The sequence below is a fragment of the Staurois parvus genome, unplaced genomic scaffold, assembly GCF_062004578.1.
Source record: "Staurois parvus isolate SC_StPar_1 unplaced genomic scaffold, SC_StPar_1.0 ptg000068l, whole genome shotgun sequence".
NCBI lineage: Eukaryota > Metazoa > Chordata > Amphibia > Anura > Ranidae > Staurois > Staurois parvus.
Genome location: NW_028317864.1, coordinates 6,545,673 through 6,565,494, shown reverse-complemented (window position 1 = coordinate 6,565,494; position 19,822 = coordinate 6,545,673). Strand labels below are relative to the sequence as shown.

General features: G+C 39.6%; 1 protein-coding gene across 4 annotated transcripts in view; it reads right to left on the bottom strand.

Annotated features, from left to right (window-relative positions):
• PTGES (prostaglandin E synthase) overlaps positions 1 to 19,822 on the bottom strand; it is a 256,421-nt gene that overhangs the window by 75,726 nt on the left and 160,873 nt on the right. For all 4 annotated transcript variants that reach the window (XM_089669075.1, XM_089669074.1, XM_089669073.1 and 1 more), the window contains one exon: positions 13,020 to 13,102. In XM_089669075.1, coding sequence (XP_089525201.1) covers positions 13,020 to 13,102 — 83 coding nt within the window. The remainder of the gene's footprint in view (positions 1 to 13,019; positions 13,103 to 19,822) is intronic.

Here is a 19,822-nt window from a genome sequence, read left to right as displayed (position 1 = left end):
CGCTGCAGACAGGACATAAAATACATTAATAAAGCCAGCCACAAACACCGTATAGTCGTAAAATTACAATAACCAACAGGGTGGATAGAGTTATTTTCAATTTAAGGCCTGTAGATTATTGCCAGCCATTATGTCTGTAAATGGTGGAGGATTTAGAAGGACACCAAGTGGTATTAAATCACAACCCCACCAGTTTTTATCACGCTCCATTTCAAATTATCTTCTGCTACAGTTGTCCTATTGAACTCTCAGCTTTTGTAAAATATTTTACCTCCCCTAGCAAGTCTTAATGCATAATTCAGCCATATGGCTAGATTTCCTTACCACACACAGTTGCTGCTTAGCCCAGGTCCATTTAGAGGATTTCCAAGAACAATGAAAAACTCAAATTTTACTGGGACCTATCCACATTGTAACCTCTCTGTAAACTCAAGTAGAGGCCGCCACCTCCCACGGCTTGCTAGTCAACCACAGCGGGATGCTCATCCCTTTGTCGCTTGCATTAACTGGTGGGCTGGAGTCCAGCCTGTGGAATAAAGTGGTTTTGACATAGAATTAAAATATTCTGTGGTTCCATTGCTATATCAGTTTCTTCACCAGGTGGCAGAATCTATGATCTCGGTACTAAAAAAACCAAGATCCTGCCAGATAGGAAGCTATCTCTGAGAAACACTGATTTAGAATCCTTCCATGTAGTGACAAACAAGGTACCGCTTGGGTTCCTTCAGGGTGCCATGAGCACGGGACCCAATTTGCGCTGGATCAGCATGATGAGTTGCTATTGGGCAGGTGGGCACTGCCACCACCAAAACAACTGATGATGCTCTAGGGCAGCCCTCAGCATTCAAGAGACAATGGAAGTAAATTTACTTCACACCTCCTCCAACTCTCGCTCTCTGCTGTGCTGCTGGTGCCTGGAGGTAGGGCTTTGATGTGAAGAGGGGACTGTGTGATTGGGGGGCTCTCTGTTGATGAGGAGGCTCTCTGGTGATGGAGGAATTAATATATAGAGGTCCTCTAATGTATAGCGGTGACTCTGATGTGATGGGGGCCTCTGATGTATAGAGGGTCTCAGATGTGATATGAGCTTTGTGGTGATGACAGGGACTCTGTGGTGAGAGATTCATTCATAGAAGTCCTCTGATGTATATTGTTGGCTGATGTGTTGGGAGCCTCTAAAGTACATGGGGCTCAGATGTAATGGGGGGCCTCTGATGTGATGAATGGACCTCTGATGTAGAGGGGGGACTCTGATGTGACGGGGGAACTGTTATGGGGGTACTCTGATGTGGAGAGGGGCTTCTGATGTTAATTCTTCAAGGTGGTTGTGTGTATTGTCCCAGACTCAAGTTTCCCATTGATTAGTAATATCTACCTTTTTTTACATTTTAGACTGGGGCGCCTCATGATTCTGCATGCTTTTAAAGGGTGCCGTGACTGAAAATAGTTGAGAAATGCAGATTTAAACCCCCAGCTATTTTTAAATCCTTTTTTAGAGTATTTTAACAAGAGCATGTTGAAATCAAACATACAGTAACTCTTCAATAAATACCAAAAGAATCTGAACACACACCACAGCTGTGTACCACCTAGGATGCTGACCCAGAGCTAACACTTGAATATAACAAGATCACTTCCCAATAAGAGGTTGCATGCCAGAATGCTAACATTAAGGTAAAATGCATGCTGTATTTTTTCGTAGCGCACAATGCAAAATCGTACTGTAATGTAAGTCAGTGCAGCACAGACCGCTACCCTATATTGCAGTGAATGAAGTGTGTGTTTTTAACACTTCACAAAAAGTTTATTGAAAACAAATAAAAAAAAGGGAGGTGTGTGATGCACTGAATCGCGCACCACACTGCCCCCTAGTGCAGAAGGCAGCACAGAGCTACCAAAGCTGTGAACCGCTTCGGCAGCTCTGCGTTGTGCGAATTCACCCAAAGCCAATCCCTTACCAGGGGCGGACTGACCATTTGGAAACTCGGGCACTGCCCGAAGGCCCGGGGTCAGTAGGGGGCCCCATGAGATGCCCCTGGTACCTTTTTCATAGGCTTTTTTGAGTTTGGGCAAGGACACAGGGGCCCCATGATCCCCTATTGCCCGGGGGCCCCATAAGTTGTCAGTCCGCCCCTGTCCCTTACTGATACAAACCATAACCCTAACCTACACAACCACTTAAAAGTGAAAAAGGGTGAAAACATTTATGTTTTGTTTTTTTGTTTTTTTAAATCTTGGATGTGATTTTAGTGATCATTTCAACTTTAATCCCATACCTGTGGCACAAAAGAGAGAGAAAATATTTTTGTTGCTGTAGCGCTACCCTCTAGGGGTCGCTGCAGTTTAACAGGTTCTTTCCCAAGCAATGCAGAGGCAGCCAGGCACACAGCAACAGTCCATTCACTCTGGCTCATTGAACAGTAGGGGATGTCTTTTTAAATTTTATTTGCTTGTATAACTGGTAACAGGAGGGGGTATGGGGTGGTATGGGATACTCCAAAAAGTTAGTTACTGAATGAAAAGTGTCCTCTGCTAACAATAACAGCAGCACAAGTAACAGGTAGACTGGAACAGTCTACAGGTTCACGACTTCTGTGCAGTCTTCTCAGAAATAAATTGTACTAACAATAATAAGGTGGGAAATCAAATTGGGTCTAGTAATGGTTATACTTTAGGATTTCCAGGAGACAGAGGTAGCAGAGGAACTAGTTTGATTAAAGATTATTGGTATTCATCCCAGAGTTCTAAGACAACTTCGAGGTATAGTTATTGGCTCATTAACAGATCTTTTTAATCAATCTCTTCAAACAGGAGAAGTTCCTCATGATTGGCAAACAGCTAATATTTGTATCTATTCACAAGAAGGTCAACAAAGTAGAAGCTGCCAATTACAGGCCAGTGAGTTTAACATCAGTTGTAGTGAAGTTAATTAAATCATTTCTGAAAAGAAGGATCATCGATAACTTGCTGGACTCAAAGCAGCATGGCATTACTGAGGGCAGATCATGTCAAACTAATCTGACTGGATTTTTTTACTATATTACCAACGTTTTGGACCCGGGTGGCACTGTGAACATAGCATATCTTGATATTAGCAAGGCATTTGATACAGTTCCACATAATGGTCTAATACAAACATTGCACAAGCTAGGACTTAGCCCTTGGGTGGTTCAGTGGATATGCAGCTGACTAAAGGATAAATACCAGAGTGTGGTTGTAAATGGGGTTCACTTGGAACAGAGAATAGTCACTAGTGGTGTACCCCAAAGCTCTGCACTAGGTCCTGTTCTATTTAATCCATATATAAGTGATATAACTAAAGGTTTGTTGGGTAAGGTATGTCTTTTTGCTGATGACACAAAGGTGTGTAATAGGGTTGATATCCTGGGAGGTGTCTAACATGGAACATGATTTGGCATTGCTGGAAGATTGTCAAAGAAGTAGAAATTGCAGTTCAAAGTTTTTAAATGTAAAATAATGCACCTAAGGAAAAAGATTACCTTGAGAGAGTACAACATTGGGGGTACAGTGTTGGCCAGCACTACAGAGGAAAAGGATTTGAGGGTACTTATTTCAAAAGGTTGCAAAATGAGTAAACCGTGTGGCCAGGCAGTGGGGAAAGTGAATAGAATTCTAGGATGCATCACTAGAGGAATCACCAGCAGGAAGGAGGAGGTCCTGATTCCCCTACAAGGATCTTTAGTTGGACCTCATTTAGAATACTGTGCCCAGTTCTGGAGATCTCACTTACAAAAAGATATTAAGACAGAATTGGGTTTATTTACTAAACCTGGTTGACGCAGAATCTTGGGCACCTGTGCATGGTAGCCAATCAGCTTCTAACCTTAGCATGTTCAGTTAAGCTTCAGCAATAAAACCTGGAAGCTGATTGGTTTTTATGCAGAAGTGGACAAGATTCTGAGTCAACCAGGTTTAGTAAATAAACCCCAATGAGTCCAGGGACGGGAGACAAAAATGGTGAAATGGCTGGGGAATAAAACTTATCAAGAGCGACTCCAGGAACTTAATATGTACAGTCTGGATCAAAGAAGGGAAAGGGGAGATGTGATTGTAACCTTTAAATACATCAAGGGGGGGAATAAGGTTCAGGGGGCACTATTTTCAACAGGAATGCTTGGAATAAACTTCCAGCAGAGGTAGTGAGCCAGTCAACAGTAAAAAACTTCAAACATGCTTGGGACAAGTATAGATCTATACTCAGACAAAAAGCTAACAAACCCCACCCCCCAAAGAAAAAAAACCATAAAACACAAAAGAAGAAACAAAAAAAATGGGCGGACTCGATGGACCACTTGGTATTTTTCTGCCGTCACTTTACTTGTGCTGAAGCTACTTCATAGAAACATAGAAAAGACAGATTGGAACAGTCCACAGGTTCACAGCTGAGTAGGCTTGAAAACAGCAAGGAGGTTCTACCCACAGAATCCTGGAACAGAATCTGTCTGAGGTGCAGCCTCATGTAGAGTAGTCCAGCATTCAGTCCAAAGAGCTCCAGGGGCGAGCAGATCCCCTTCTCTCAGCTTACTGATCCATTCTCTCAGGAAGGAAAAAGATAATCTCCTCAGGGCTCCAATCTATTTAACAGCATCCCAGCCACCATCTGGGCACACCTCACCAGGGATTGGCTAGGCCCTGTTCAATATTCAGGCTGGTCATTTGAATTCTCCCTCTCTAAGCTCCAGAAACTTCTTCTAGAGGCAGGGGGAAGCAATCAAACTCCCTGCCTGTGAAACAGTGAACAGACTAGACCAAACAAACGCTACTCCCCTGATTACAAATCAAGTCAAAAACAAAATTTACCTAGCAGCCTAACTAGGAGGATGCTACATTCCTTTCAGTGATGTCCTACTGTGGAAAGCTCAGGCAAACCTGCCACCTATCAAGTGTTACTTTTCTTTTAAATGGAACCTTCCTTGGGAGAGTAACATTTTCAAAATGCATTTGAAATGTAAGAAAAAGAAATAAATGATTATGTATAATTTTCCCATATACAACATAAGCAAAGTGATAGAACCCATCAGAAAAGGAACCATGTTTATAGGTTTCAGGAAATTATCATAAAACTGGCTTAAGCTGGCCTTACACCTGTTAGAAAATTGCCTCTTTTCATTTTGTTCAAATGATTATCTGAGAGGTAAAGGGGATGATTTAACTATCGGTTTCAACCAGAGAAAGCAAAAAAATTGCAAGACGATGAAAAAATGTTGCCAAATCTAATGTGAACTAACGACTTTCTAAAAATTGAATTCACTGTTGGCAGAGAAAAATGATAACAAGTCTTATGCACATGCAACATTATATCACTTCTGCGCACACCAAAAAATGAGACATTGACATGGAACTCAAAGGAAAAGTTGTTCAAAAAGAGATGAGTCCATAAAGGCATCATTGAATGGTGACTTTCTTGTCCAAAAGAAATTTTACAGGTGTGAGGCCAGCGTTAAACAAATCAGGCTTGATTGGCTTATCACTAGTAGGGGACAGCAAGCCCACAGGCACAAACACAGCAAGCACATACAAAAAACAACTTTATAGGTTAACTGATTGGGGTGACATGCCTTTCAACATGCTATCCTTCAAGTTCTCATCACATCACTTGTCCATCAGTTAAGACAGAAATAAAACAAGGCATGTCTCTACAATGGTCAGCATTAGCAAATAAATTGTTTATCTCAGCCAAATCCTCCTTAATTTGTGTATCTCACACACCCACTCCGACACTGCAGCTCACAGTGGAAGGGTTTCAGCAAAAGAAGCAGTGCTGTCCATCCAGAAATCAGTGGGCAGGACTAGGTGTGGCCACATGCTGATCGACAAATTACAGGCCATGAATCAGCAGGGACAATGCTGACAGTACACACCCATGTAACATTTGGTCCAACTCCAGGAATTAAAAAAAAAATCCACCCTTGTCATTTCAGGCCTACACGATAGTGGCAACTCTGTATAGAATTCAGAAGTAATGCACCATCTTTGCCACCTTGTTACTGGAAGCTTAAGTGGACTTCACTGGCAGGTTCAGCAAGTATTCATGGAACTTTGCAGGGAGGCTAAAGCTGGCAATACACAGCTAGTTTTTTGCTTGCAGCCAGATTCCATCATCCACACTGGGAGATTATATTCTGACAGTGGCACCCATTGTTGTCAGAAAACACTGATTACCTTGCAGCCACTGATCAATGGAAAATTTTCTAACATGTCCCCTTGACAGATGTCAAATAAATAATCAACTTCTGTCAAGCAGGGAAGGCCACACACTGATCAAAATTTGATCAGTGTATGGTCAGTTTACCAGAACACTGTAAGTTCACTTTTAAATGCTGCAGCACATTTTTTTAATAAGAGGCCACAGTTCTACATTAAAGTATAAATATAATTTTAAAACGGTTATCTTTAAAATGCAGCCCCCCTCTTCACCCAGCAAGTCCCTCACTAACCGGTCCATGATCTTTGATGTGGGGCACAGCATCTTTGCAAAAAAATCTGTTTTTAATATATATATACAAATAATAATTTCATAAATGATAAAGGATTTCCAGAGCACCATGGGTTATCTTGATGTATGTTTAGCTTTATGAATCTCTAAGGAATAAGTCACTGTTCTGACTTATTTTTGTGTATGCATGGGGCATTGGTAGAATCCTTCAAAGATTTTGAGTGCTCACCTGTTTGCAGACTGCCATGGTGGAAAACACTAATGTATATCTAAAGAATTTATAAGCAGGCATTAGAGGTGTGAAATGCAATAAGGTTATTTGTATGATGCTGTTGCACACTGTGTTCTCTGGATTGAATAAAAACCCATACTACACAACTTGTTTCAGGATTTCTTGTGTTTGTATGCATCCTTTCTTTCATAACTCCTAGTTTGTGTTCTACTAATGTCCCTTCTCCTCCGTCAGTACCTTGAATCAGAGCTGGGCTCAGGAGTAAGTAGAAGAGGTGGCATGCACTGGGTATGTCAGCAGAAGGGGGGCACAAAAAAGGGCAGGACCTGCAACCTCTGCTATTGGAGTAGTTCACCATGTCTGCCAAAAGACCTTGTCTCAACACGCCTTGTGTATTCCCCAACCCTAGGTAGATAAGTGTACTACCTGCCTGCTACTTGGACCAAAGTAGCACCACGTTTTCCTCTAGCACACAGACCATCTCAATTATTTATGATTCATAGGCTATACAGAACACTGATAAAGTTCCACCACTGGAACCGTAAGGAGAGTCCTGACTGCTCACGTTGTCACGGCTCCCCTGCAGAACCTTAAACATGATATGGTGATGTCCCGATCTGGTTCACTACTGGCACCATATCATTGAAAATATAAATAAGGAATTTCAGGTGTATTTGACTAATGATCCGCTAACGTGTGTTAGGATTTTTAGATGAAGTGTTTCCACCGAATGTTACGACCCCTCTTACTAGACTGTTATTTTTAGCACAAAAATGTATAGCCTCCAAGTGGCTGTCTCCTCCTGCCCCTAAATTTGAGGAGTTGCACATACAGGTCAACTCTACACTTCTTAAAGAGCGCCAAGAGCTATGGGACCAGAGGTTGCACACCACATGCCTAGCTCTGCTGGCTTTTTCAATATTAAAGGGTATAACAAGTCATTTGGTTCATGGTCTTGCATTTGCGATCCTAGATATGCATGTTAACTTGACATGTCCCCAATGGTTGAGTATCAGGTGTGCACTGATTTAAAGGCAGGCACTAGCTGTGTATGTATTAGGACAGTGGCATTTTTCCCATTGCTATACCTGTTCTGGTTTACATCACAATATCTTGTTACTTCTTTGACCCATGAGAATTATGGAGTGTGCAGTGTATCGCACAACACTGGGATAATCAGTGTGGTGAAACCAGCATGTTCCCATTTACGCAGTGATTGTACATATTGCTAATGTCTTTATATCTATGGCTGTTCCACAAACTATGGACAGGATCACAAGGCTGCTGTCACTTTTACTGTAATTTTTCTCCTTATTGTTTCTTTTCTCTTTTTTGTATGTTTTTTTTGTATGTTTTTTTTGTAAAACCTACAAAACTTTCAATAAAAACTATTTGATTTAAAAGCTGTTTTGGGTGATACTTTTTTTTACACTTGACTGGACTGAAGCATAGCACTGTTACTCTTCTTAGTAGTTAGAAGTTGAAGCCCTGAGACCTTGGTCATTGGGTGGAGACCCGTACCCAAGGTGCCAGGTCTAGTAAAGCCCTGCTTGTGTATGTAAATTTCATCTTGAGCTATTAAGCTCTGTGCATTTTACACTAGGTGGCAAGAAGACTAGTGAAATAAAACATGGAGACTAAAGTTCCAACCTGCTTGCTGAATAGAAGAGTACTACATATTCATATACAATTTTTCATATTTATCTGAAAAATTATACTTTTTGTCTTGACCATAATAAAGAAAGAAAACAAAAAGAAACACTCTGAAGTCAGACCAACGCAAGATGAACTGTGACTGGTTATTATGGTTTACTGTTCTTAAAGGATAGACTCACCTTTGGGAACATGTTACAAGTTCCACCCACTTTTAGGGTATAACATGTAACATGTTCCCACTGTTGCAGCCTCCACCTGCTGTCCTCTTTCCCTGTGACAGCAGAACTAGTGCTAGCTGTCACATTTTTAAAAAACAGTGCAGCCATGCAGGGTTCCACCACACAGCTTCGTCATTCTCTGAATGAATGAACTACAAGCCTCAACATTTGGAGCTGTCGGCTTGTAGTTCTTAATGAACTACTATGGCACTGTTGAGCACTGTGTTTGATTCTTCCTGTAAGTGTGTATCTGCTTGCCCGTACGAGGTATGAGCACACAGATACCCTGACAGGTTTGCAGGAGTGCTGCATGGCACCAGCGATCTGCTGATTGCTGGGGCAATGCATTACAGGCGCCAACAAAAAAAATAAAAAATGCCCATTTTTCGGCAGGTTAAAAAAATGTGTATTTACTATTTGTTTTTAAAAAGTGAACTTATCCTTTATGAAAATAATCTCCTCTGGAGAGGAGAGTGGGTGTTCTTAAATAGTAATTTCCTATTAGGCACTTTAACATGTCTTCTAGGTGGCCTTATTGCCCAATAGCAAGGCATGGAAGGCTGGAGGGGGAATGGAATAGCTCCTAGCGAGAAGCTGATATTTGCATAACAGAAAGTACTGGGTTTAGGGAGTTTCATGGAGCTCTGGAAGAGAACTGTATAAAGGTATTACTAGGTGTGAGCTATTCACCTAAAGGAAATGCACATATGTGAATTGTGTCATCTTGCAAATTGAGGGTCCATCCTTTGTTATGATTCATACACCTCTGCCAAACAGCACTGCCAGAAGGGTGACACCATTTTCTCTGTTAGTGTTTAGGAATAAAAGAAATAAAGGTTTCCTCCTCCTATGCACCCTGATCAGCCCCTAGTGATGCCCCTCCCTCTGAGTACTGCTGCACATGGGATGACAATGCTAGATATAAAAAAAAAAGGTACTTTAGCCAGTGGTATCTAAAAATATTGTACATTAAATTATTTTTAAAAGAATACACAGTTGCATTTATCGCTGTCTATTCATATGTGCTAGGAATTTAGTTGATTGCTATGCTTATAGAGATCTTTACATTAGACCTTAAAGTGGGGCATAGTTCCCTTCCACTAACCCATGGTGGTAGGATCAATTTTATCAAATTGGTTTATTTACAGAAGTTTTGTACTTTTTTAGAAATACACCGCGTCTCTACCTAAATCCTTTTTCACTTGATGGAATTACAGTTGTGCTCAAAAGTTTGCATACCCTGACAGAAATCATGAAATTTTGACATTGATAGTGAAAATATGACTGGCCATGTCAAAAAAAACTTTTATTTAAGGATAATAATTATATGAAGCTATTTATTATTACATATTTTTTTGGCTTCTTTTTAAATCCTAATAATAGCAGAAATCACCCAAATGGCCCTGATCAAAAGTTTACATACCCTGGAATGTTTGGCCTTGGTACAGACACACACGGTGAGATGCACAGGTTAAAAATGGCAGTTAAAGGTTAATTTCCCACATCTGTGGCTTTTAAATCTGCAGTTAGTGTCCGTGTATAAATAGTCAATGTGTTTGTTAGCTCTCACGTGGATGCACTGTGCAGGCTAGATACTGAGCCACGGAGAGCAGAAAAGAACTGTTAAGACCTGCATAAAAAGGTAATTAGACTTTATTAAGCTAGAAAATTATATAAAAAGATATCCCAAGCCTTGAATATGCAAGTCAGTACTGATCAATCACTTATTATGAAGTGGAAAGTTCTGGGATCTCTTCATACCAAGCCAAGGTCAGGTAGACCAAGAAAGATTGCAGCCACAACTGCCAGAAGAATTATTCAGGATACAAAGAAAAACCCACAGGTAACCTCAGATGAAATGTAGGTTGCTCTGGAAAAAGACGGTGTTTTTTTTTCAAGAAGCACAATGAATGAAGCAATATGACAATACTTGAACAAAAATGAGCTGAATGGTTGAGTTTTTTTTTTTTAAGTCTTTACTGTGCCAATGCCACATAAATGCCTACTGAGGCATGTCAAGTTGTTGTTGGGCATATTGCAACTGGGATTTTTTGTGGCATTGGCGCAATAAAGGCTTCTTTCCAGCAACTCAACCATTCAGCTCATTTTTGTTCAATATCATCATAGGGTCTGTATAGAGTTGCGTGATGAGAAAGAAATGATGTATTTTCTAATCTGCTCTTCACCAATGACAGCTAGAATTGGAGTGTACACGGTTTCTTTTATAAGAATTTACACAGCTATTCTTTCATGAAACAGCGCATGCATTCGTTTTTTGCTAACAGGGACAAAATTGAATGCTATTAGCAGTGTTAATTTTTACATCAAATTTCAATTTAGTTTTAGTCATAGTCTTATGACTAAAATGCCATTTCAGTTTTAGTTGTATTTTAGTCATCTGAATTGTTTTAGTCAAATTTTACTCGACTAAAATCTAATGGGTTTAGTTTCATTGAAATGCATTATTTAAGCATTTCTCTAGAATTGCCAAACTCATTATATACTCCTGGAGTAAAAATCTAATAACATGTAATGAAGGTTTGAACATGCACTACAGACACAGATTTAGCCATTGTGATATATAATGTCTTTGTCAAATAAGCAATATTCTTGAAACAAAATTTGGATTTATTTATAAACAGGAGTAAAACTAAAGAGTAAAGTAAAAAAAAGAACAAAAATCAGTGCTTCACTTGCCAAAATTCAGACCTGAATCTGTGCAATCAAAATTGGATAGTGTATGGGGGGCTATATTGACCAATAGAAATAACAAAAAAAATTGTAATGCACTCACAAGCTTCAGTGTGAAACAATCATAGAATTTACTCAATGTGATGTCGTCAGTAGTGGTAATAGTCCCGAATGGAGCTACTGGGATCATGGAGAGGCAGTAGATGCCTGTGGTAAGATCAAGAGAAGCTGTCAGAGAGCCGCTAAGGGAACCTCAGAAGAACTGTCAGATGGAGCGGTCAAAAGCCTGGGTGCTAGTAGCCCATCTGGAAGTGTTTCAGAGGCAAAATAACACCTCATCATCAGCTGAAGAATGAGGCGTGGGTTTGCCTATGAAACATTTCCTGATTGGCTACTGGCACCCAGGCTTTAGACAGCTCATCTGACAGTTCTTCAAAGGTTCCCATGGCAGCTCTCTGACAGCTTCTCTGGATCTCTGGATTACCAGCATCTACTGCCTCTCCTTGATCTCCAATCGTGACTATTACCACTATATTAAAGAAAGCCGCTGCAGGAACCTCGGAAAAATTGTCAGATGGAACTGTCGAAAGTGTGCATGTTAGTAGCCAATCAGAAAGCTTTTCAGAGGCAAAACCACACCTCCTTCATCAGCTATGAAGGAGGCTTAGTTTTGCCTCTGAAATGGTTCCTGACTGGCTATTGGCACCCAGGATTTTGATTGCTCCATCTGACAGTTCTTCCAAGATTCCTGCTGTGGCTCTCTGACAGCTTCTCTGGATCTTATCATGGCATCTAATCCCTCTCCTTGATTCCAGCAGCTTCAATCTGGACTATTACCTCTAGTTACAGCTTCACATTCAGCTAATTCTATCCCTGTTTCACACTGAAGCTTGTGAGTGCATTACCAATGTTTATATACATTTTATATGAATAAAATCTTGCTGCACTATTGGCAGCCTGGCACCTCTCTCCCCCCTTTCCTTACTATATATAAAAAAAAAAAAAGTCCCTCCCTCACATTAGTTCTGTTTTTCATTCATCAATGGATGAAAATTTAAACTGATTTTCGTCTAGTTTTTGTCACTGAAAACATGCCTCTGATAAAAATCATGATGAAAATATTTTCGTCAACAAAATTAACACTGGTTATAAGGCTATAGTCTCTGTAGGTTGCATGTTAATTCATACAGAATAGAGTGAATCAGGCAAATACTGTATTATATCCTGTTTATTATGGGAAATGTGGTATTTTCCTGAATCACAGCATTCGAACTACAGGGAAAACAGTCTAATAAAATTCAATTTTGCCCCCATTCACGCTGAACAAATGTACATGAAGGCTTACAGGATGAACATCTCTGCAATTTTTTTAAAAATACATCCTTTATGGCCAATACATCTACTTTTCTCTTTTTTTACATTTCTTCTCAATAAGAAGAAAAGCTGAGGCTTCGTGGCAGGCTTGTCCGACATTTATTTTTCATAATAAAGAAAAGGGGAAACATCTTTACCCACATGCTTTTTAGGGAAGTGATTGCACTACCGGGGTTCCCTGAAGTGTATTACATGACATCCCATGATTTCATCACTTTTTATGTATTATTTTTTTAACATTATTAAAAACTGGAGCTGTTTCCTTTACACCAATTAGATTCTCTGAAAGTCTGAATTGGATTAGCAGCTGAATAATTTGTAATTCTACATCAAGCCCTTTGTTTCACAAACATGAAAATTGAATTCTGTACCCAGTGCTATAGCAGCTCACCTTCTATAGCGCTCAACGTCAGGGTCTTCACGGTAGAAATCAAGGCCTCCATGTCTCATAGCATCCTCGGGGTTGGCAAAAGCCTACAGAAAAAACAATATATTATAAAAGTATTAAAATAAATGTAAACCCAATGACTTTAAGTGACAGTGGCGGTTTCAACACACATTACAAAGGAATGGCTCACTGTTGTCACCACCAGGAAATCCTCCCTGAGAAATGCCATGCAACCATCATTGGAGTACATACAGAGAGGCTGCAGATCAGCAACACTTAGATGCAACAAAGGATTATAAAAGGTAAAAATAAATATTTTACTCAAAATTGTCTACTGTTTATGATACATAATGCTTAAGCATTCATTTTATAACCCAACTCCAACTAAAAGTTAAGGATAGAACCTCTGCCAGGTTTTGATTGCTACCTGGCAATATTAGAAAGAAATTGCCTAATTCCTGTCAGGGCAGGAAGCAATGAGAAATCTCCCCAATGGGAGACACAAGGAGTAATAAAAACATTACTATGGAGCAAAAAGAGAATTCACCAGCCTTGTGCAACACCTTCAATAAATTTTATTAAAGAATTGGCTACAAATATTTACAAAGGTTCTTGAAAGAACAGCTTGTAAAATACAAAATCCATCCTGTAAGGATCACTTCAGCTCTCCAAAATGCAGATAAATAGATAACCACCTAAAGGGACTGTTTAGAAGCCTTTTGTCAATGTCTCAATATTTGTAAAAAAATGAATGCATTTAGAGGACCAAGCCCTTTTCTTCAGTGTTCTGAGGAAAATGTTAGCTATTTTACTACTGGACCAATGCTGTATTTTACATTATCTTCCTTCAAGTACCGTTGTGAATATTTGAAGTATTTTAGTATTAAAATTCAGGAGCTGAACAAGGCCAGTGAGCTCTTGTTTTTGTTTCATAGTGTTTGAAGATTTCTCTATTCTGAAAAGCATCATTGTCTACTGAAACGTGACAATTATTTACCATTGGTGGCATCAAGATGCCTCCTGTATGGAGAAACTAGTTGCATGCATTGCTTAGGTGTGATTTTGGCTCATTCTTCCACACAGTCTTCAAATCTTGAAGGTTCCGTGAGCCTTTTCTTAGAACTTTGATCTTTAGTTCTTTCCATAGATTTTCTATTGGATTCAAGTCAGGTGATATGCTGGGTCATTCTAGCAGCTTTATTTTCTTTCTTTGAAACCAATTGAGTTTCCATGGTTTTGTGTTTGGGATCATTTTCTTTCTGAAATGTCCACCCTCATTTCATCTTCTTCATCATGCTCCCACAACCTCCGGACCAGGGTTGTAGAGAAGAGGCCCCTCTACTCATTATCATGGGGACACGTTGCTTTGTTTGGGGTTTTCCTTGGCAAGGTACCAGAGCCTCCAGACTGCATGTTTATGCAAGGGTCTGGTATAGAATTTGGGGGTCCCAAGGCCTTTTTTTTGCATGAGGTCCCCTTTGACAAAGGTTTTGGCATGTTTAGAAGGCATCCCATGCTGTTTTTTTCATGGGGTCCCTTATTTACATCTTTATCAGACCCTCATCTAGGATAAGGGTCTGATATTGATGAAAGGAACCCCCAACTGTTTACAAACAGAAGTAAATGGCCAAAGCTTTAATTTACCTGCAAATTAAAATTACTTTTTTGCTTTGTAAATGTCAGTTTTTCTGCAGTAGGTTATATACATTCTACAGATGGGTCACTTACCAGGCAGGTTAAGAGCAGGTTAAGAGTGTTTTTTTAAGGAATTTTGCATTTCTCATGTTTCATTTTAAGCATGAATAAAATGCTCCCAACCAAACCTAATTTTTAAATTTTTTTGCTTTGGTACATGTTCCCCAGGGCATTTGTTTGACAATCCCCTGCATATTAGCCTAGAAAACAACTATCACTGGTTTTACCAGTCAGCTCCCATTAATAAAGTTCACTGAACCAGCTTCAGGTTGAACCCAGGTACATTGGGCTCATCCCTATTATTGCTTTATTGCAGTGGTCAGATGCAGCTCTTGGGACACTACTCCTCCCGCTGACATCAACAACAGGGTATTATTCCTCTCACCGACACCAATGATGAATGAGCATAAATTCTTCCTCTGGCACCAAAGATGGGGCACTATTCCTCCCACCTGCGCCAATGTCTGGCCATTATTCCACCAACTGACACCAATGATAGGACACTATCCCTCCAACTGAAACAAACAATGTGGCACTATTCCACCCATTGGGGCAATTATCTACTCCCACTGTCTCTGTTTAGAAAGTTTGGAGCCCCCTGCTTTATTGTATATTTGCATAGAAGTCTTAATTTTTCTTGAGCTACTTTTCTTATGAAGCTTTATTTTATTGTCACCTCAAACATGTAAAGAAGGAGAACCCAAACCCACAGAAGTGTGGCACAATAAAGATTTTACTGACAATTGTGCTGTCAACTCTCAGACCTCACACTATTTCCCAACTCCTGACAATGTCTGTCAGATCTGGCCATGTGAAGAGGATTCTCTAATATTTGAAATTCCCATGCACATGATTATATGTTTGAAGTGGCAGATGACAGACCTCCTGACAAGCTATGGTGTTAGGCTTAAACAAATTGGTAAACTTAATATGAGGATAAATAACAATCTTTCCTAAGTAAGCCTTCACAATTATAAATAAATCTGAATAAATATTCATATTCTTGCATAAGCCCATCAATGACTGCCTGTCTTTCAAAAATGCATTGCTTGTACGCTAAAAACAACAAAAGAAATGGAAAGCAGACTCTATTCAGTAGTAATAACCCCGGGACATGAGTAAACTTTTATTACATGTTAAACAGTAACTGTACTGACATGCTTTATACACTTCATTTGTCACATTTGTTTTCTATAGCTGTTTTATGTGACCTATAATTGCATTCTACTGTAGTGCTCGCATTACTGGCCATGTGTGGGTTATTTATTGGCATAAACAAATTAAACAGACTGGAAATGCAAAACACTATACTTAGCAAATTTTTCTAAAAGGTAGTTGTATTGGTAACTGGTGGTGATCACACATGAACCTTCCACCAAAGCTATGATGTCAATCTAGGCCAGTGTTTCTCAACTCCAGTCCTCATGGACCCCCAACAGGTCATGTTTTCAGGATTTCCATTATTTTGCACAGGTGATTTGATCAGTTTCACTGCCTTAGTAATTACCACAGCTGTTTCATCTGAGGGAAATCCTGAAAACATGACCTGTTGGGGGTCCATGAGGACTGGAGTTGAGAAACACTGATCTAGGCACATGTTACAAAAGCAGATTGTCTGAATGTAGAGAGCTTTTGGTGTAAACTTTCTTCCTCTCTATGGCAATATTCCTATACAAATCTTGTCTTTTAGAAGAAAGTTGAGAGTGAGGCACTCCACTAAGGGTGCATTTGGTTGACATTGGAGATGGACATGTAGGCAGGCTGAAATCAGCTTCCTTCAAGGAGATTGTATCATGTTAGTGTACCCATGTTAGGGAAGGGTTAATGTTATATTTTCTGGCTCTTGGGCTTTTTGCAGGGCTCTGTCCCTCCTCCCCGTATCATTTAAAAAGGGGGACTGCTCTACCCAGGCGAGTCCCGCCACATGGGAAGCAGCAAGAAGCACACAGATGAAGATGTTATCCTTTACAGCCAGCAATCACCTGCCTGGAGAGAGAGAGAGAAGCCCACACAGGAAGCTGATGCTCTTTGTAGTCCCACAAGAGACTAGAGTGCTGTCAAGTATGGACTTCCACCAGTTACTGGACTCCTCTCAAAGCTATGCCTGGGCAGCCACTAAACAGACAGCCAGGGTTAGGATGTCCTGGACTTTGTACTTTCCTATGTTATTCTGCAAGACTTTCAGTAAAGCTTATTAACTGTGTTAGGCCTGGCCTGAAGCTATGGGTCCATCTCCCATAGCAACCAGGAGCAGACCAGCATTACGGAGGTCTTCAGCCTGACTGTGTGGTACGGAAGAGGGAGAGTTACCTTAGTCCAAGTACCTGGTGGGCTTTCAGTCACAAACAACACTCACCACTGCACCCACACACAGACAGCACTGCGGGAATGCATTCTTGCTAAATTTGGAATCCTCGGCTACCCCAGGATACCATTAGCTTGTATTATATTTTAAATAATGAGAAATGGGGTGGGTATATGGTGGTAGGATGCTACCAAACAGGGCCCCCTTTGAAAGGGAGATTAGATATCACTGCTTGGTCTTACCAGGACACCACAGTTTTGAAGTTAGGTTAAGAGGGCTTACAAAGGGTAAACTATGATGATTTTGGGTCATTTTATTTTCGCATTTTGTAAGTTTAAATGGTTATATATCTTTGTTGTTTTTACTTTGTATATGCTCAATGTTTGCTTTATACATGAACATTTAAAGTGGAAGTTCACCTGGGATTTTGTTTTGCCCTACTCATCTTCGGTACCATCATTTTTAATTATCTGGCATGTGCGCAGGTGTGCAGCAGCACATGGCAGAGAAATGTGGCTTGCCTTATTGGGCTTTTTGGTTTGTATGCGCATGAACAGAAATGCCCTGCTTGTGCACCGACATGAGCTGCCTAGTATAGCTATTACCTTCTGTGTGTAAATTACAACTGAAAGGGACCCTGTCCCAAATCGCGCACTAAAATATTTACAGATCTGAACAAGCAGTAAAAACACTTTAGACAAGCACCACATTCATTCTAGTATCTATAAGTATTGTGAAGAAATTAATTTTCAAGTTTCACAAGACAGTAAGATCCTAGCAGGCTTCCAGCCTTCTACTGTAAACAGAGAGGGTGTTTCTAAGTTGTTGGAAACCATATTCAAAATCTTTGTTGTGATCTTTGAGGATATTATAAAATAACAACTTCACATTAAAAGTGGCTAGAAAGGTTGGTTTTAAAGCCATTTACTACCTGTTAATAATATGTAAACAGTTTAATGTCTATAGGTTTGGATCAGGTGCACTTTAAGCTATTGAGTTTGGTAAACGCCTGGCTTTTATCAAAGATAACTGGCAGCCTGTAAAAAATGTGAAAAAGAGTCTAAAGCTCTACCTGCTGGCTAAAAAGGAGAATGTAAAAATTAATATGTTGTGTTTTATATTTACATGACTGAATAAAACTTATTACTTTTTTTTTAGTGTTGACCAAAGGATCATTGTCAGGCTATATGATAAAAGGTATAAGGGAGATTGTGTACAAAACAACTTTAAGTAATGAAGAGAATTTGTGGGATTTAAAAATCCCAAAACATTTTTTAATTTAATTTTGGATAGATTGGAAATGGTTAGAGCCTATGCCAGGTATCTAATGTATGATATCTAATTCTGTTTTGTCTGGAGTTATACTTTAACCTTTTGCCGCCCGGCAAAATCCCTCAGCGGTCCTCCCGGGCATGCGCAGTTTGCGCGCCTGCAGAGCCGCGCAGCGGCGCGATCTGTCACCGCCCGTGTACCTCGGACACGGCCGATGACAGATCTGAGTACCGGCCCTGTTGCCGGTACCATGTGACCTGCTGTGACCAATGACAGCAGGTCACATGACAGCTGTATACAATGGATGGCTTCATTCATGCCATCCATTGTATACTAGTGTGTCTAGATGTGAATGGTCACAGCAATCACATGCACAAGCTGGGCCAATCACAGCCCAGCTGTGTCATGTGATTAGCCGTGGCCAAATCACAGCTAAGCACAAAAAAAAAACCCTGAATGAATCGATGTCATTCAGGTAAATACTTGCTTATAGCAAAGTAATTCTTTGCTATAAGCAAATTGTGTAAAAAAATAAAAAAATACTGATTACTTTGATCATAGTGAAATATGAAAAAAAAATCCTAAAAAATAATAAAAATTTTAAATAATAAAAAAAATGTAAACATGTTTTTAAAAAATTATATATTTTTTTTCATACTGTCAGTGTCCCTGATCACCACCATGCCAGTTATATGATGACGCTGTACTGCACTGGTGACAGTATGTAAAAAAAAAAAATGGTGAATAATTTTTTTAATTTTTTAATTTTCCGAAAAATTATAAAATACAACTTAAAAAAACTCACCATGCCTCTTATGAAGTACGTCGGACTGTCTACTTTGCAAAAAGGGGTCATTTGGGGGATATCTGTACTGTTCTGACAATCTTGGACCTCAAGAAATTGGCCGTCAGTACTTCAGGATTGATCAATTTTCAGATCTATACCATAGTTTGTGAACTCTATAACTTTCCTACAAACTAAAAAATACATCCTAATTTGGGTTATTTTCACCAAAGACATGTAGCAGAATACATCTTGGCCTAAATTTATGAAGAACAATTATTTATTTGCAAACTTTTATAACCGAAAAAAAGACAAACGTGTTTTTTTTTTTCAAAATTTTCAGTCTTTTTTTGTTAATTTAGCAAAAAATAAAAATCCCAGCGGTGATTAAATACCACCAAAAGAAAGCTCTAGTTGTGTGAAGAAAATGATAAAATTTTAGTTTGGGTACAATGTTGTATGACCGCGCAATTGTCATTCAAAGTGTGAGAGCGCTGAAACCTGAAAAATGGCCTGGGCAGGAAGGGGGTAAAAGTGCCCAGTATGGAAATGGTTAAAGTCATCTACACAGAAATATAATTTGTCAGAAGATCTGACTCCATATCTTAGATTTTTCAGTGAATTCTGGCTCATCTAATAATATATTATAATAATAATATATATGTAATCTTGAGATTAACCATAATTTCATAACACATTACACACGTACGCACACTCACTCACTCTGCACCCACATAAATTCCCTCATCC